Below are 16,117 nucleotides of genomic sequence, written 5' to 3' on the forward strand. Positions count from 1 at the left end.
CAGCCTTAGGAACAAACTACGGAGGTTAGGGTTGGGTGCTGGTGTAGGTTTCTTAGGTTATGTTTAGGAGTAGGTTATGGATGTTAAATTTAGATTTAAATGGAAATCACAGAAATTAGGATTAATGTAGCTGTAAATTAAAGAGCTGTAGTTTGGTGTTAGATGTAGGTTACTGAGGTTTTAGTTTCAGGTTAGTGTTATAAGCATTTTTTATGAGCAGTTGTAGGGTAAAGGTTCAGTTGGAGTTATGCTATAGTTATATAGATTAGGCTAAGTTAGATTTAAATAAGGATAGGGTCGATTTAGCATTACTTTGTTACAACAATACAACAATAATAGGTGGTTCTCAGTAAAACAGACATTTGTGTAGGTGGAGGGCATTTGAGCTGTGTATGTGATGTAATTATCACTAACAGTAAGAGGCACTTTAAATCACTTTTTGCTAGATCTGATATTAGAATGTTCATGATAATGCAGTAAACACACTACAGGGCTGGATTTGTTCTGGTAAATAACTTTGGAGAGTCTGTGAATATTAAACAGATTTTCATGGATGTATGAATGTTAACTGTACTGCACAATACGTTCAGTTCAAAACACAAAGGTCATTATCAGAATACAGGGTCTCAAAACCTAAAAACAATGATTTAACTACTTACAATTATATACATATATTTATATTAAGGCTTTAGACTACACAAAAATATTTTTTCCACAGCTTAATCTCTTTTTATATTTATTTATATTTTAATTCTTGGCCTGGTTCTGTTTTAAAGATATGTTTTAATTTTCTAAAACAATTTTAATTACCATGATTTTACTACAATAAAATAAACAGCTAAAGCTTTATCTCAGCAAAGAGGTATAGAGACAATGTGATATAATATTAATATTATCAGTTGCTAAACATTATTCATGCATTCAGTCCCTTAAAAAAGAAACATTAAATTTATGAAAAACAATAGAACATTCCACTGGTTATTTTAATTACTTAATATTGCATATTAATATAATATTAATGATCTCAAAATAATGACTTAATATTGCAAAAGAAAGACCTGTTATCACAAATAAATGTTAGTATTTCAAAATAATGATTTTACATCTCAAGACATAATATCTGAAATTAATAACAATATCTCAGAATAAAGTCTTGCAAGATAACTATATAGCATTTAAAAATATTGCAAAAGAAAGACCTGGTATCACAAATGAATATTAGTATTTCAAAATAAAGATGATCATGAAAATAGCAACTTAGTATCTCAAAATAGTTAGATCACAAATAGCAGCTTTTATATCTGAAAATAATTAGATTGCATCTCAAAATAACAACTTAGTATCTCAAAATAATGACGTAATATTGCAAAAGAAAGACGTGCTATCACAAATGAATGTTAGATATACCATCAAAATAGCAACTTAGTATCTCAAAATAGCTAGATCACATCTCAAAATAACGACTCTCAAAGTAATGAGATAACATCTCAAAATGAATTAGTATTTCAAAATAAAGATAAAGCATCTCAAAATAGCAACTTAATATCTCAAAACAGATCACATCTCAAAATAACGACTTTGTATCTCAAAGTAATGAGATAAAATAAAGATATACTGTAGCATCTCAAAATAGCAACTAAGTATCTCCAAATAATTTGATTGCATCTTAAAATAATGACTTTGTATCTCAAAATAATGATTTAGTATCTCAAAATAATGAGATAGTATCTCAAAAGAGAAAAAAACTAATGGTGCTGGATTTGTTTTAATTAGTGGAAATGGGTTTCTATAGGTAAACACACACTTCTCACACTAAACTGAGACTTTTCTCAAGTGTAGGAAAACAGACACACGTGCTGCACAGACTGAGAATGGTAGCCTCGCTGCTGCTGCTGCGCGTGGAGCAGTCAGGTGAGTCTGAATACCTGTTTTATTCACCGAATCACTGCTTTAAGATAATACAGGTCATTAACAAACACTCAGCCCCCCTGTGAGTCGGGAGGGGGTCTGCAACAGCTCGAGCTGCTGCTGCTGCTCTGGTTAAAATAGCCCTCGCGAGCCCTGCTCTGCTCTGCTAGCTGTTCCTCTGCGCGCAGCTGTCGCGCGCGTGGCAGGTGCGCACTGCGCGTGAGGAAACCTCACACATACACACATACTTACAAACACTCATTCCCACACACACACTAACTCACACAGATACACACACACACTAGCACTGCTCTACTTACTCTCTCTCTCACACACACACACACACACACACACACATATACACACTCAGTTTGCATGCGTACAGGTGAAGAGCAGAACCAGTGCGTTGGTGGATATGAAGGGTTCCAAACTGGTGTAACGGAGCGAACAGTTCACCATTACCAGAGGTAAGTTCTGAACTGCTGATACTGGTGTAGTCAGTCTTCCATACTGGCGCGTGACTGCTGGAAACTGGGGCTTGTTTGGACCAGGTGCACTCTTAAAAATAAAAGTTCGACAAATGTCTATTTAGATTTTATATAGAAGACGCATAATTGCTTATATAAAGAAAAAAACATGTTTAAAATATGTTACAGACATTTGGATGTCTAAAAAACCTGTCTATCATAAATATTCCACACCATAAATGGCAGAAATGAGACTTTTAATATAGTTATTTAAAATTTGTAGGTGTAGTCATAAAAATAAAAATAAAAATAAAAATAAAAATCTATATTTTAAATATATACACAGCTCAGGCATAACATTTTGACCTCTTCCTTGTTTCTACACCTATAATTAATTTGTTCAACTCTTTGTAGTTCTATAAGAGTGTAAATTGTAGTTCTTATATTTCTACTTTCTACTTAATTGTCCTCCTTTTCATCCAGATCTTCAAATGGTCAGGACCACACAGAACCACCACAGACCAGCTATTTTTTGGGTGGTGGATCATTCTCAGCACTGACCTGGTAAAAGTGGGTTGTTCTGACATGAGTGGATCAGATACAGCAGTGCTGCTAAAGTTTTTAAACACCTCAGTGTCACTTCTGGACTGGGATAAGAATGAAGAACCTTTAGTAAAGAACATTTAAATCAATTAAAGATTCTTTAGAAATTTAAATAGAACAACAATGTCTGTAACAGTGATGTGTAAGTGTAAAGAACCTGTGTGTTTGGAAATAACTTTTACATCAAGCAAAAACCATTCATATTAGTTAACATTGGTAAAACATATCCTCTACATGAAGAGAAGGGTCTTTAGACCTTTAAAATGTTCCTTACACACACACACAGATCTACTACAGGTGTTTAATGGAGATGACAAATATCTCTGTGTCTGTTAGGACAGTGTGTATTTCTGTGCACTAATCTAAGATCAGACCTCATCTGCCAATGCTGTGATGTTGTGTGTTGTTTATAAAATTCAGCCTGAGCCAAGAACAGTATTTTTTATTGTATGAAGTTTGTATAAAAAGTGGTGTATAAAACAGGCCCAAAACCCTTAACATACCTTAAATGCGATGATAAAAAAATAGTAGACATACTCCCCTCATTTGAGATGACAGTGAGCTAGCTGTGGGCCCTAGTGGAACTGTGTTGATTTCTAATGTTAAGAAACCATTTATTTTCATCACATTATAATTTTAGCTTCAGCTGGATATCCATTATGGCATGCAAATATATACAGCAGGGGAGCTTCCAGATGTGCGTGTATGTGTGTTTTAACTTTGTAGGACAACCAGAGACAAAGAGGACCATACTATATCAGCACCAGCAAATTTAACTTAATTTTGGGATGTGCTGTTTACATAAAAAAGGTTTTATTTGTACATTTTAAAACAATTTATTTTTGTTTGATTTTAAAGATTGGGTGTAGGCATAAACAACAATATATACATTTCATATGGTGCCTGTAATAAACACAATATGTCAATTTTTTTGTGGGCATCCCTTCTAATGAATGCATTCTGCTATTTTAAGTTCCTCCCACTGTTGACACAGGTGGGCAAATGCTTACACATAACTTGCCTAGTAGATTGTAGAGTACCACAAATAGAATGGGACTCTCTGGAGCAGATGAACATAAACTTAATATTGGGTCTAGAGCAATTGTTATTGTTTGCAAAGAGCAATTGGGGCTACAACCTCAATTGTAGTCCTGCACAGACTCTGCCCTGCAAATTATTGTGGTTTCTCTGCTTTAACATGCCCACCGCCATTCTGAAAGCTTTTGTTCATTAACTTATTAGTTAGTTCAGGAGTGTTGGAAGAAGGGAAAGCAATAAAAGTCCAGGGCAGGGTGCCTGTGTTGAGAAACCCTGGGCTAATGGGGTATAAATCCCACTGACATTGAGATGTGGAACTGTGGATCTGTGTTCTCTGGAATGATGGAGCTCCATCCAATACTTTTGGGATGAGTTAGGGAGTTGTGGATGAGGAAGGGTGGTGATTATCCAACATCCTGGTCTACCTAACACTTTTTTGCCTAATGCAATCAAATTCGTACAGCAGTACTCTAGTACAATTGAGTAAAAAACCTTCTTAGACAATAGAGACAGTTACTCAAACAAAAGCAGTATAAACTATTGTATACGCTCACAATGAATATGCAGGGGGTTCAATACTTGTGTCAATAAACTATGTATCGTCACTGACACAAAACACAGGAGAAGAAAAACTTAAAAACAAAACTTACTTATCATAAGTAATTCTGGAGCTTTTCTATTTGTCCATTCATTGTGCAATTTGAAAACAATGTAAAGAACATCTGCTAGATTCACATTATGTTAAAAAATGTAAATGTGTGTGTTTCTGCTATATATGCTACATATGTTAAAATTTAGTTAGTTCTAATGGTTTCCGGAAGGGGTTAATTACAGTAATGTGTGAGTGCATGTGTGTGTGTGTGTGTGTACACCTGTGAATCAGACACTGCTGTGACTAGTAGGGGGAGAAACCCAGTGTTTGTCTGAGAGCATCTATTGTTTACTTTGTTGTTTCAACATCTCAGTGTCGTCTCTGTGTTCTGAAGCTAGCGGTGCTCCTCCCACAATGCTTAGAGTATCTACAGCTATTTTGTGAAAGTACATGCTCCAAAATACACAGCTAAAACATTCTCCACACACACACATCCTAACAAAGTGATGAAAGTGGACAAATGCGAGGTGCACAGGCCATTCACAAGCATTAAGACCCTCCATAGCAGAGAATGTCAGAAATAGCTGGGCCATCCTGCATGTGCAGAGACCCAGTTGAAATTAGATTGCTGGGGGAAGGAGATAGTCCATGTGGGGCAGAATGCTGGAAGCTCTACTGTATTTCCAACACCTGCCTTACCAGCCCTGCATTTCATCCCCAGCTATTTCAGACGGGACAGGGCAGGGCGGGGAAAGGGGAAGGTTTGAGGAGCAGGCCGGCATGGTGGGGGTATATTTAGAGCCCTCTATTTCTGCCCCGTAACTCGTAACTACACCCCTTCCCCCACCCTGTAAACCCCACCCCATTACTACTGTCCCCTCGGCCATCCCATCAACTGGAATAAATGTCATAGCGGGCTCTGTCAGCATTTCAGGAAAGCACTCTGTACATAATCCTTCACAAATGTGCGTCAACGTTTGTGCAGATTCCCTGAAGCTGAATTAGATCCACCCATAAATATATAAGGAATGGAATGTGCCGAGCAGAATCAATGGAAGTGCTCAGTAATGAACATTTCAGCCGTAATATGATATTTGAGACCGTGTACATTTGCCAAAGGATTTCTCTTCTCGTCACTATTTACCCCACTCCACCGTGCTTTTATAGCTATTTCTGAAATAATGTAAACTTAGTTTAGGAATCCACTTCATTTTAGAGCTTCTTGGCCTCAGCATAAATGACAGAGGCTTTCGAGTTAGCTGGCTTCCTCTCAGTGTTTGCTCTCCACTCTGCAAACAACGGAACAGCACCAAGGGTCCAAACTGCACCATGTCCCTTTCAACAAAAGCAACGGCACTCTTAAACCAGAATAGACCAGTGTGGACACTGGTGAAACAACTGGCCTTGTATTTTGGACATTGATAATGACACAGGTGGCCACTGTGAGAGATTGGGATCACAGAGCTATGCACATTTGATTTGGTCTGATTCTGATTTCCACAGTGGAGTCAAGCTCCAATCAAAGTCCACTGAAATGTGGAACATTAGCTCTGGGACATCAAACTCATCAAATGTGTTTATTATCCTTTCTCTGTAAAAAGGCACGCCAAAAGTCTAATTATGGTACGTGGCAGTGGACAAATAGCTATTTTATTAAATGTGAGGTGATAAAACTAAGAGACTAAAATGACCTTACAACCATGGAGTTCAGCAAAAAACAGTAGGTAATTCAGCCTTTTCTCAGGACGTCTGAGAAAAACACATACATGTTCGTTCCAGATAGGAATAAAATCACAGAGTACCCCCCATAAAAGAGAAAATTACCCTAGGACCCCCTGACAAACTAATCCTGTCCAGATGGGGCTTTACTCTAATTCTGGTTTCAGTACTACTACTAAGTTGAAAACCTCAGCATCATTAATGGTTAGACCACTGGGTTGCTGATGAAATGATGATGTTGTGGGTTCAATACCCTGGTGTAGGAAACTGCCTCGGTTGGGTCCTGAGCAGTGTATTTACTGCACAGATGGGTTAAAGGTGGAGATCATATTAAATACTGTTGTCTTGAGAAACATTGTATGACAAAAAGTATTAGATCACCTGCTCATTCATTGTGTTCTCCAAAATCATGGGTATTAAAAAAAAAAAAGAGTTCTTCCTGGTTTTGTTGAAGTAACTGATTGAATTATCAAGAGAAGAATTTCTACTAAAAGGGAAATGAAAGTGGAGCATTGATGTTAAGATTTGATTGCATTCATTCAGCAACAAGAGCCTTATGGAGCTTTTCCACTATGTAGAACCTGAACTATGTGACTCGACTCTCGACTGCTTTTTTTTTTGCTTTTCCATTAGGCAAATTTGGAACCTGGTTCCTGGATATTCATTATATCTGCTTATATGTGGTTCCAGAAACTAAAGCATAAAAGGTGTAATCTTTCTTCAGAGATCATAATTACATTATGTGACTTCAGCATTCTCACTGCTGGGAAGATGACATATTGGCAGTGTTTTGTGACATCATTCATGACATATTGAGAGGTGGGGGTTATGACAGTAGAAAATGAACCAGGTACCATGTACCAAAAAGCCAGTAGATTCAAATTGTGCAGGTGCAATGCAGTACAACTATCCTGACCACCTGACATCATCCAGATTCCCCAACTCATCCCAAAAGTATAGGACTGAGCAGCATCATTTCAGAGTTTTTTTCACAGTTATGAACAGGTCCCCTTTAGCCCATAGTTTCATGTTAATATTCTTTAGGCAACACTTTGCTACAGGGACTTATCAAGCTGAAATGTGCATTTGCACATCTGTGTCAGCAATGGCTCCACCTTAAAGTAGCTGAATGCATTCATTATAGAAGGGCTGTTCACAAACATTTGGACATATGGTCCTTTTTTTTTTTTTACCAATATCTTTTATAATAGCATTATACCCATTACGCTCTGTATGTAAGCCCACACTTATAACTGCATTACTGTCATAATTAACATTTACAAAATAGGACCCTGTGGTATGGCACAAATACAGCTCTGGAAAAAAATAAGGGACCACCTAAAAATTATGAGTTTCTTTGATTTTACCAAATTAAAAACCTCTGGAATATAATCAGTCTGAAAGCTCTGCATCTTTTTTGTTATTTCAGGTCCAAATTATAATATTTCTATTTGGAATTTTAAGAGAAATCTTGTCCGTAGTTTATAGAACAAAACAATGTTTATTTATGTTGCTTTAGAATTAAGAGCTGAATAATAGAACTAGGGGACATCTATTCGAAATCTATTCGTACTGTAGTAATCAAGCTTACTGAAATGAGTCTCTATGGACTTGTAAGTAAAGTACTGATTTCAGTGTTTGTGTTTGCTCTTGTCTCCCTCATGTGGATGCTGGCTGCAGTTCTTCTCAGCACTCTACTCCACCACTACACTGTAAGGAGCTTCAGCAGCCCGCTGAGGCTGTGTGTGTATGGACGGTAATGGGAGAACGGGCCACCTGCACTAACCACACAAAGACCACATGGAGGTGTCATGGTTTCATTGTGCTGTTGTTAGTTCTCCTTACAGCCCCACAAGGTGAGCTTTTTATATCTGTTTATTAGAGGTGGGCGATACCGGGAATTTTGGTATCGATCCGATACCAAGTAAACGCAGGGCCAGTATTGCCGATATCGATACTGATACCGATACTTTTTAATATTTAAGCTTTATAGATCCAAATGATCCAAAAACCTAGGATATAATTTCACCAAACATTGTAAGTGATAAAAAAAATACTTTAGTATCACAATCAACATTTTTTGTTTAGAAACAATGGAACAGTAACAAAACAAAGTTTAAAAATAAAATAAAAAAAATATAAAAAAATAAAATAAAAATTCTCCCCTCACTAGACATCTTTTCTAGTTCTTTGTTTCTTTGTTTCTTTTTTTTTAATAGAATTGTCATTTGGAAAAACAATAAAAAATAAGGAATTGTCTTCCTTTCAGTGCAATTCAAATGCAAGTTTTTCTTAAATAAACAGAGTGTAAAAAAATATCACTCAACACAAATCTCCTGAGGTAGAGGCGTGCGGACTCGAGGAGAGCGCTGAGTGGGTGGGGCCAGGCTGAGCCTACCTGTGTGGCGGTTTGGCTGGCTTTGCTGAGCCATGTGACGCATGTGCAGCAACAAGAGACCAGAGAGTAGACTGTGGTGAATCTCGTGCGAAGCAGTCAGTGCGTGCGGCAGAGAAAAAAGCTTGAATATCGATATTTTTACACGAGTATTGCTCAATACCAATACCAGCATTGGTATCGATATTATCGATATTTGGATCGATCCGCCCACCTCTACTGTTTATAGCTGTTGTTTATAGGAGTTGGTGGTTGGAGGAACATTGTTATATATCTAGACAACTCTTTTAAAAGCTAATGTCCGTAAATTTTAGGATTTGGGGAATTTAGGTCCCTCTCTGGTGAGAACAGGTAATTGAACCGAGCATGCGGAAGAATCATTAAAACTGGGCAGGTGTGATGCGGTCTCCTTTTAGAGCGGATGAATCCGATTCCAGGTTATGTTCAGTCAGAGAGAGGGAGCGCGCTCCGTCAAAACTTTACTTCAACTACACACTCTGTTTTGCTATGGGTGAATGAGCTGCTGAGCTCTGAGTTCCCTCTTCTGAAGTCTCCACTGCTCCACCAGCTGCTCACGTTCAGTAAAACTAAGCCAGATCCTGGTTCAGAGGCTGTACGTGTGACTTAAGTACATAAAGATGAGTGACGTGGCCAAAAGAACTCCTGTGAAAAGCGACCGGCACCCCAGTTTTTATAATGAATATATTAGGCTTAGCAGGGGATGGTTGTTCCAGCACACTGGTTAACACAATATTTTGTCCCTTTCATATGATACGATATGGCACACCCCTAATTGAGATTTTCACCAGATTGAAACAGAAGTCAATGATTCAACATGTCATGATATTAATAATACACTTTATATATCCAGGACTGTAGTAAAATTAATAATAATTGACAGAGATAATCTTTCTCTAGTAGATATTTAATGGGAAAATATAACAGTCTGAATTTTTCTTTTGCTACAAACAACGAAAGTTTGCTACAAAGAAAGTTGGACCCTGGTGGCCCATAAATCATTCTATAATATTAAAATATATGTATGTATTTGATTTTGTTTTCATACTCATATTACTTATATTTACAAAATTATATATTTACAAAACCATAAAAGATAATTTAGGAAACCAATAGTACATTTTCTATAGCATCCACATCCACCATTGTCTTTAAAATTACAAAATTTACAGGCCACCAATTTCAAGCACTGTTAAAGTGGAGTAAACGATGGACAAAAATAGAGTCTCTTACCATTGATGAAACTGGTATATGTACTTGTGTACCACACTTAATATAATCTGTTTTTTCTTTTCTTTTGTTTTCTGCAGCATGGGGCCAGTGTCGGATCCTGAGGTGTAACTCTGAGTTTGTGGCCACCACCTTGGAGCTGGGAGGTGGTGGGGGTGTTAGTGGGAAAGAGGCAGGGAATGCTGGGTACTGCAGTGCCCTGCGTTCTTACGCCCTGTGCACGCGCCACACTGCCCGTGCCTGCCGAGGTGACCTGGCCTATCATTCAGCCGTGCAGGGCATAGAGGATCTGCTGATCCAGCACCGCTGCCCCAGGACAGGCCCGACAGCACAGCCACGTCCACTTCCCCAGGCACCTATATCTCTGGATGCCTGCTTTTATGAGAGGGGGTATGTGCAGCGTGAGGGCCGGGCCCCAGAGTATCTGCACTGTGGCGTGTTTGGGGACCCTCATGTTCGCACCTTCAATGATGAGTTCCAGACGTGCGCTGTTCCTGGAGCCTGGCCACTCATCGACAACCAGTACCTCTACATTCAGGCCACCAGCACACCCACCAGAGGGGGCTCCTATGCCACTGCAATCACCAAGGTCAGAACACAGCACAGAACCGAGTTCACCTGAAGCCCTTTACCATTTACAATTGTCTTAGTGTAAAGCACACAATTGGGGTGCAGTCCAAGTCTGTCATTCCTCAATGTATCATTGATTAATTAATAAGCCAAAATATGTGTATGTACTTGTATTTGCCAGAGTAACACCTCCTACTAATTTTGCCATTGTAAATCAGCTGTGAGCATCTGTCCTGCCTTTCAACCCCTCTGTCCTCTCTCCCTCCTCCATCTGCAGATCACAATCATCTTCAAGAACTGGCGTGAGTGCTCAGAGCAGCAGCTCTATCAGGCGGAGCTGGACAACGTACCCCCGGCCTTCACAGACGGATCCACGAGCAGCAGAGAGAGGCGTGGTCAGCACAGTCTACGCGTGCGCTCCCAGGCACCAGGCCACCACGCCGAGATCTGGGCAGCGCACATTGGCACCACACTGGTGGTACGCCAGAGTGGGCGAACACTGGGTCTGTCCGTGCGCTCACCTCGCCCCATCGTCGAGTCCTACACACCCGAGCAGGACGTGCAGCTGTGCGTATGGGGCTGCCCAGCCTCACAGCGCTTAGAGACACCGCATGCTCTGCCAACTGCAGCCGCACACGCCCACTGCTCCTCTCTGCTGCCCACTCAGGACGTTTACTTTCAGGCCTGCCTCTTTGACCTGCTGGCCACCGGAGACACGAACTCCAGCTCCTCTGCATTTGACGCTCTGGAGGACGCGCGTGCCTTGATTGTTGACCCCCAGAAGGTGCATCTGCTGGTAGCTGCAGGGGTCAGTGTTAGGGTCACACCTCAGCTGCCTGCGCTGCTGGCCGGCACTCTAATCACGCTGTGGCTTGCTCTGTGAACTGACCTGAACTGAGGCCTTTTTTACTAGGGTTAGGAGGATGGACAGCTGAAAGAATCCCATTAAGCATAATGGGAAATTGTTGGCTACAAAGTATCCACCAGCATTCATCTGTTAGACCACACACACACACGTACACACATTACCCTGCTACTAGACAAGCACCTTCAAAAAGCAAAGCATTATATGCTGTGTTTTCAGCATTAGATCAGCAGTACAGATGACCAGATGATGAGTTTCTTTGATTTTACCAAATTGAAAACCTCTGGAATATAATTAAGAGAAAGATGGATGACCACAAGCCATCAAACCAAGCTGAACTGCTTGAATTTTTGCACCAGGAGTGGCATAAAGTTATCCAAAAGCAGTGTGCAAGACTGGTGGAGAACATGCAAAGATGCATGAAAACTTGATTGAAAAACAGGGTTATTCCACCAAAATTGCTTTCTGAACTCTAAAAACAACTTTGCTTTATTTGAGGTCTGAAAGCTCTGCATCTTTTTTGTTATTTCAGCCATTTCTTATTTTCTGCAAATAAATGCTCTAAATGACAACATTTCTATTGGGAATTTGGGAGAAATGTTGTCCGTAGTTAAAAAATAATATTTTAATAATATTTTACTTTAATACAATAAAACAACACTGTTTATTTAACTCAAACATATACCTATAAATAGCAAAATCAGAGAAACTGATTCAAAAACTGAAGTGGTCTCTTAATTATTTTCAGAGCAGATTCCATTATGTGGAATATAATGCCACTTTCACACAAAAAATCTTATGTCTTGACAATAAAAAATAACTTTAATTTTCAGTGGAAGTGAATATAAAAATATATAAATCCAAGTAATTTGGGACTTTTCTATTTGGTATTATTGCATTTGATGATGGACTTCAACTGAAAATTAAGAAGTTTTTTTTTTGTTCTACAGTATTGTCCCAAAAAACATGCCCATGTGGGTCTGTATGGGTAGCCCAACTTGGAACTAGAAAGTTTTGTCCCCTGGTTCCATGATGGCCCCACACTGTTCAAGGGGCCTAGATGGGACCCGTGTGGGATTAAGGTGGACTCTAATGATAGGGCTCCTATGAAAGTGGAAAGCCTAACTGGGTCCCAAAATTCACTTAGAACACATCCTAATTAAACTTAGAACTTAGAACAAAACCTAACTAAACCATATTCTGCTTATGTAAATATGTTGGCTAGGTAAATACAATAATTTTGAACAGCAGTGACAATATACTGTGTATTAACAACAGAAATAAAGCCACATTCAATCACACACACACACAAACAACATTTTTGGAAGAGTCAACTGCATTACATATTTAAGTGCCAATCATTCACCTAATATTTGTATAGACAAAGGTAGTAGACATTCTCCAGTGTTCTGAAGTCATAAGCAGTTATTCATCTCTCAAAAACACTAGACACGACAACAGCTCTGGGGAGCCATGACGATTAAAACGTTGGTTATATTATTAGGAGGTTTTGAGCCAAACCCCAGCAAACCAACAATCATATGCAGTCAGGAATCTAGATCATATCAGTTAGCATTTTCTGCCAAAACAATGATGCTGCATTAATGAGATTTTAATAGACAATATTACACGTCTCCACACTTTACCCTTCCAACCTAGCAATAAATTGAGTTACAGCAGTTCACTCTATAGAAAGTATATTATATTACATTAAATATATGGTACATATGGATATATGGTATTGTTTAATATATATATATATATATATATATAAAGCACTGTTATTTAGTATCAGGTAAAGAAGGTCATTGTTATATTAATATAAAAAACAACTGTTTGGACAATCTGATGTCACTCATATGGCAGCTATTCTCTGATAGAATAATATGTTTTATATATATCATCAGTTAGGCCTCAATTACTACATACTGTACTGATGTAATGCGCTGTAAATTTAGCTGTGAGTAAAACTCTGATCTTGTTCATCATATTGGATAGATATTTAAATCACGGATCTAGGTTCAACAAGTGAGATTCACAGTAATGAAATGTGGTTTTATAAAAAAATATATGCCAAAAACATCTGTTAATTTATTTTTAAGTTTGTGTCTATTTTGAAGTGTTAAAACTGCACATATGATGTTAATATTAAAATATGTTGTTTATGTAATAATATTTTTATTATGAGTGAAAGGTTTATTATGTTTAACAGAGATATACTGTATTAAACAATGGACAGAAGGAGACAGTCTGGAACTGTCTCTCAGACAACAAATTCAGTGTTATGTTTTTAACAATATACAGTATTAACAAGCCCAGTAACACAAACTGTGTAAATCTGAATGTGCTGTTTTTCACTTTGTGTTCTATATTAATATCAGGTTTAAATCTGTGTTGAAATAAGGAGACATTTATAAGTAAGATATTTGCAGACAAAACTAGATTAGACTGACTGAAGACATCATGAATAACCATGTGTTTCCTATCCACATATCCTCTCACTGAGCAATTTATTAAATGTCTCATTCCGTTTTTCATTCATTTTAAAATCTCTAGTTTTGGTCTCTAGTATGAATGAATGACATGTGAGTGTTTTTTTTGTTTAAAAAAAAAAACAAAAAAAAAAACAACAAAAACATGCTGCGGTGATTCGGTATAACGTGCTTTAGTCCGGTGGAGGAGTAGGCGGGAGAAATGAGAGGATTTAGGCTCTTGCTTATGAATTGGATTTTTACTTGTAACTAGTGTAAACAGAACTGTTTTAAACATACACATACCTACCTCAATTGTACTTCACTGGTGTTCCATAATCAAATTGTAAACATAACACTGATTTGATATTTGCACAAATAAAACAGGAATGAACTGTCATGCTGTTCCTAGCGCTGTTAGTTCTTATCTGTGGGTGGCCACGAGCCAAGGTGGGTGAGGCCATGAATTCACAAGTTGACGTAGACACTTTGCTTTTCCTAATCGACTGTTTTCTTTTAGTTACTGCAGATAATGGAGGTTGAGGAATGGTTTCATATGCAACATCAAATACAACTCAGAGAGACCTACAGTGTTTTACAAAGAACAAGAAAAAGTGGATTTTAGTGGAAGGAGACGTTTAAGAACTATACCAATACACAGCAGTGCCTCCCTTTCACTTCAAAACAGGTACAGGCCTTTGTGGCATTGATTCAATCAGATGTTGGAAACCATTTGTTAGAGTAATTTTCTCCATAATTCCATGTCCCTGCAGACATTTATCAGACAGTTCTACCATCTCCTGTTCTACCACTTCCCAAAGGTGTTATACTGGATTCAGGTCTGATCACTGGGAAACCACTGAAGAACAGTAAACTCATTGTCGTGTTCATGAAATCACTCACAGCACCAGTTGCTTTGGGATGTGGTGCATTAGGGAATTATTGTGATGTGCTTACTGTGCTTATTGTGATTGTTGTTGTGATTATTGTTATTGTTGCTACTACTACTACTACTACTAATAATAATAATAATATATTATGCTAATAATAATAATAATAATAATAATATTGACTCTCTGACTCTGTGTTTATTCCCCTCAGTGTAAAAGAATAAATCAATAGATAAATGGAGAGAGAGAGAGAGAGAGAGAGAGAGAGAGAGAGAGAGAGAGAGAGAGAGAGAGAGAGAGAGAGAGAGAGAGAGAGCATTTCCTCAGTATCAGTATCAGCCTAATTATCTAAATAATATGAAGCATTCGGATAAATAACTGAAGAGCAGAATAGAGTTTGAGAGGTTAAATGTAGTAATTCTTACACTGTTTTGGATATTTAATTAAGAACTATAACCATGATTTTATGAAAGGTAACATTCAGAACTGGAGATTTTGTGATTAGAACATTAATAATTGGAACTTAAATATGACTTTAGTACTGATAAATATTTAGCAAATAAGTCATACTGTAATGATAAGATGAGGACAGAGAGAAATATATTTTGAGTCTAAACTGACATGAAGCTGTATGTAATTGTGTGTACATTTAGGTACTATTTTAACACCTGCTCTAACACCCAACATCAGGTCCTCCAGATAAGATAAGCCTTTCAATAACGTGAGATACTGACATCTTTAAATGCAAAACCTACAAAATCAGTCTGGTTTTCATATACTGCTTTAGTGTATATAGCATATAGTGCTTATTGATAAAAAAAGCCTTCCACCAATCCTGGCAACCATTATGACCAGGCAAAGTCCCAAATAATAATTAAATGTTTCTTAAAGTAATGATTTAAAATAAAACCCTTGAAGAACCCTGATTTTTTTTTACAAGAGTATAGAACCATTAAATGCATATGTTTCTTCACCAGATGTTCTAATGTTCTTTACATTGTTTGAATACATTTTGCAGATGGTTTTATATAGCACAAAAAAGTCAAAGAGCCCTTTGTCAATAATAAACAGAATGTAAAACCTACAAAATCTGTCTGGTTTTCATATACTGCTTTAGAGACTTTTTATGGTCTTATTTCTCCGTTTTTACTTTTACATATATTTCAATATGTTATTATTGACTCATTTTACATATTGTTACATCTTTACTTAACATCATTCTCCAGTTTTAATCTTATTTTTTCTTGAATGTTTGTATGGTATTATTTATTATTATTATTTATTATTATTTTACTATCCATCTTTGTCACTTTTAGTTGGTAATTCTCAATTTTAATGATTTTTCAATCAC

General features: G+C 37.6%; 1 protein-coding gene across 1 annotated transcript; it reads left to right on the top strand.

Annotated features, from left to right (window-relative positions):
• The first annotated feature begins 2,060 nt into the window (after window positions 1–2,060).
• Window positions 2,061–14,276, top strand: hjv (hemojuvelin BMP co-receptor). The gene is made up of 4 exons (XM_007237731.3): window positions 2,061–2,375; window positions 8,008–8,183; window positions 10,051–10,559; window positions 10,818–14,276. Exons 1-4 carry the CDS (start codon window positions 2,284–2,286, stop codon window positions 11,421–11,423), a joined length of 1,383 nt encoding a protein of 460 aa, XP_007237793.3. The 5' UTR covers window positions 2,061–2,283; the 3' UTR covers window positions 11,424–14,276.
• Window positions 14,277–16,117: the final 1,841 nt, after the last annotated feature.

The sequence above is a fragment of the Astyanax mexicanus genome, chromosome 6 (assembly GCF_023375975.1).
Source record: "Astyanax mexicanus isolate ESR-SI-001 chromosome 6, AstMex3_surface, whole genome shotgun sequence".
In the NCBI taxonomy this organism is placed as follows: domain Eukaryota; kingdom Metazoa; phylum Chordata; class Actinopteri; order Characiformes; family Acestrorhamphidae; genus Astyanax; species Astyanax mexicanus.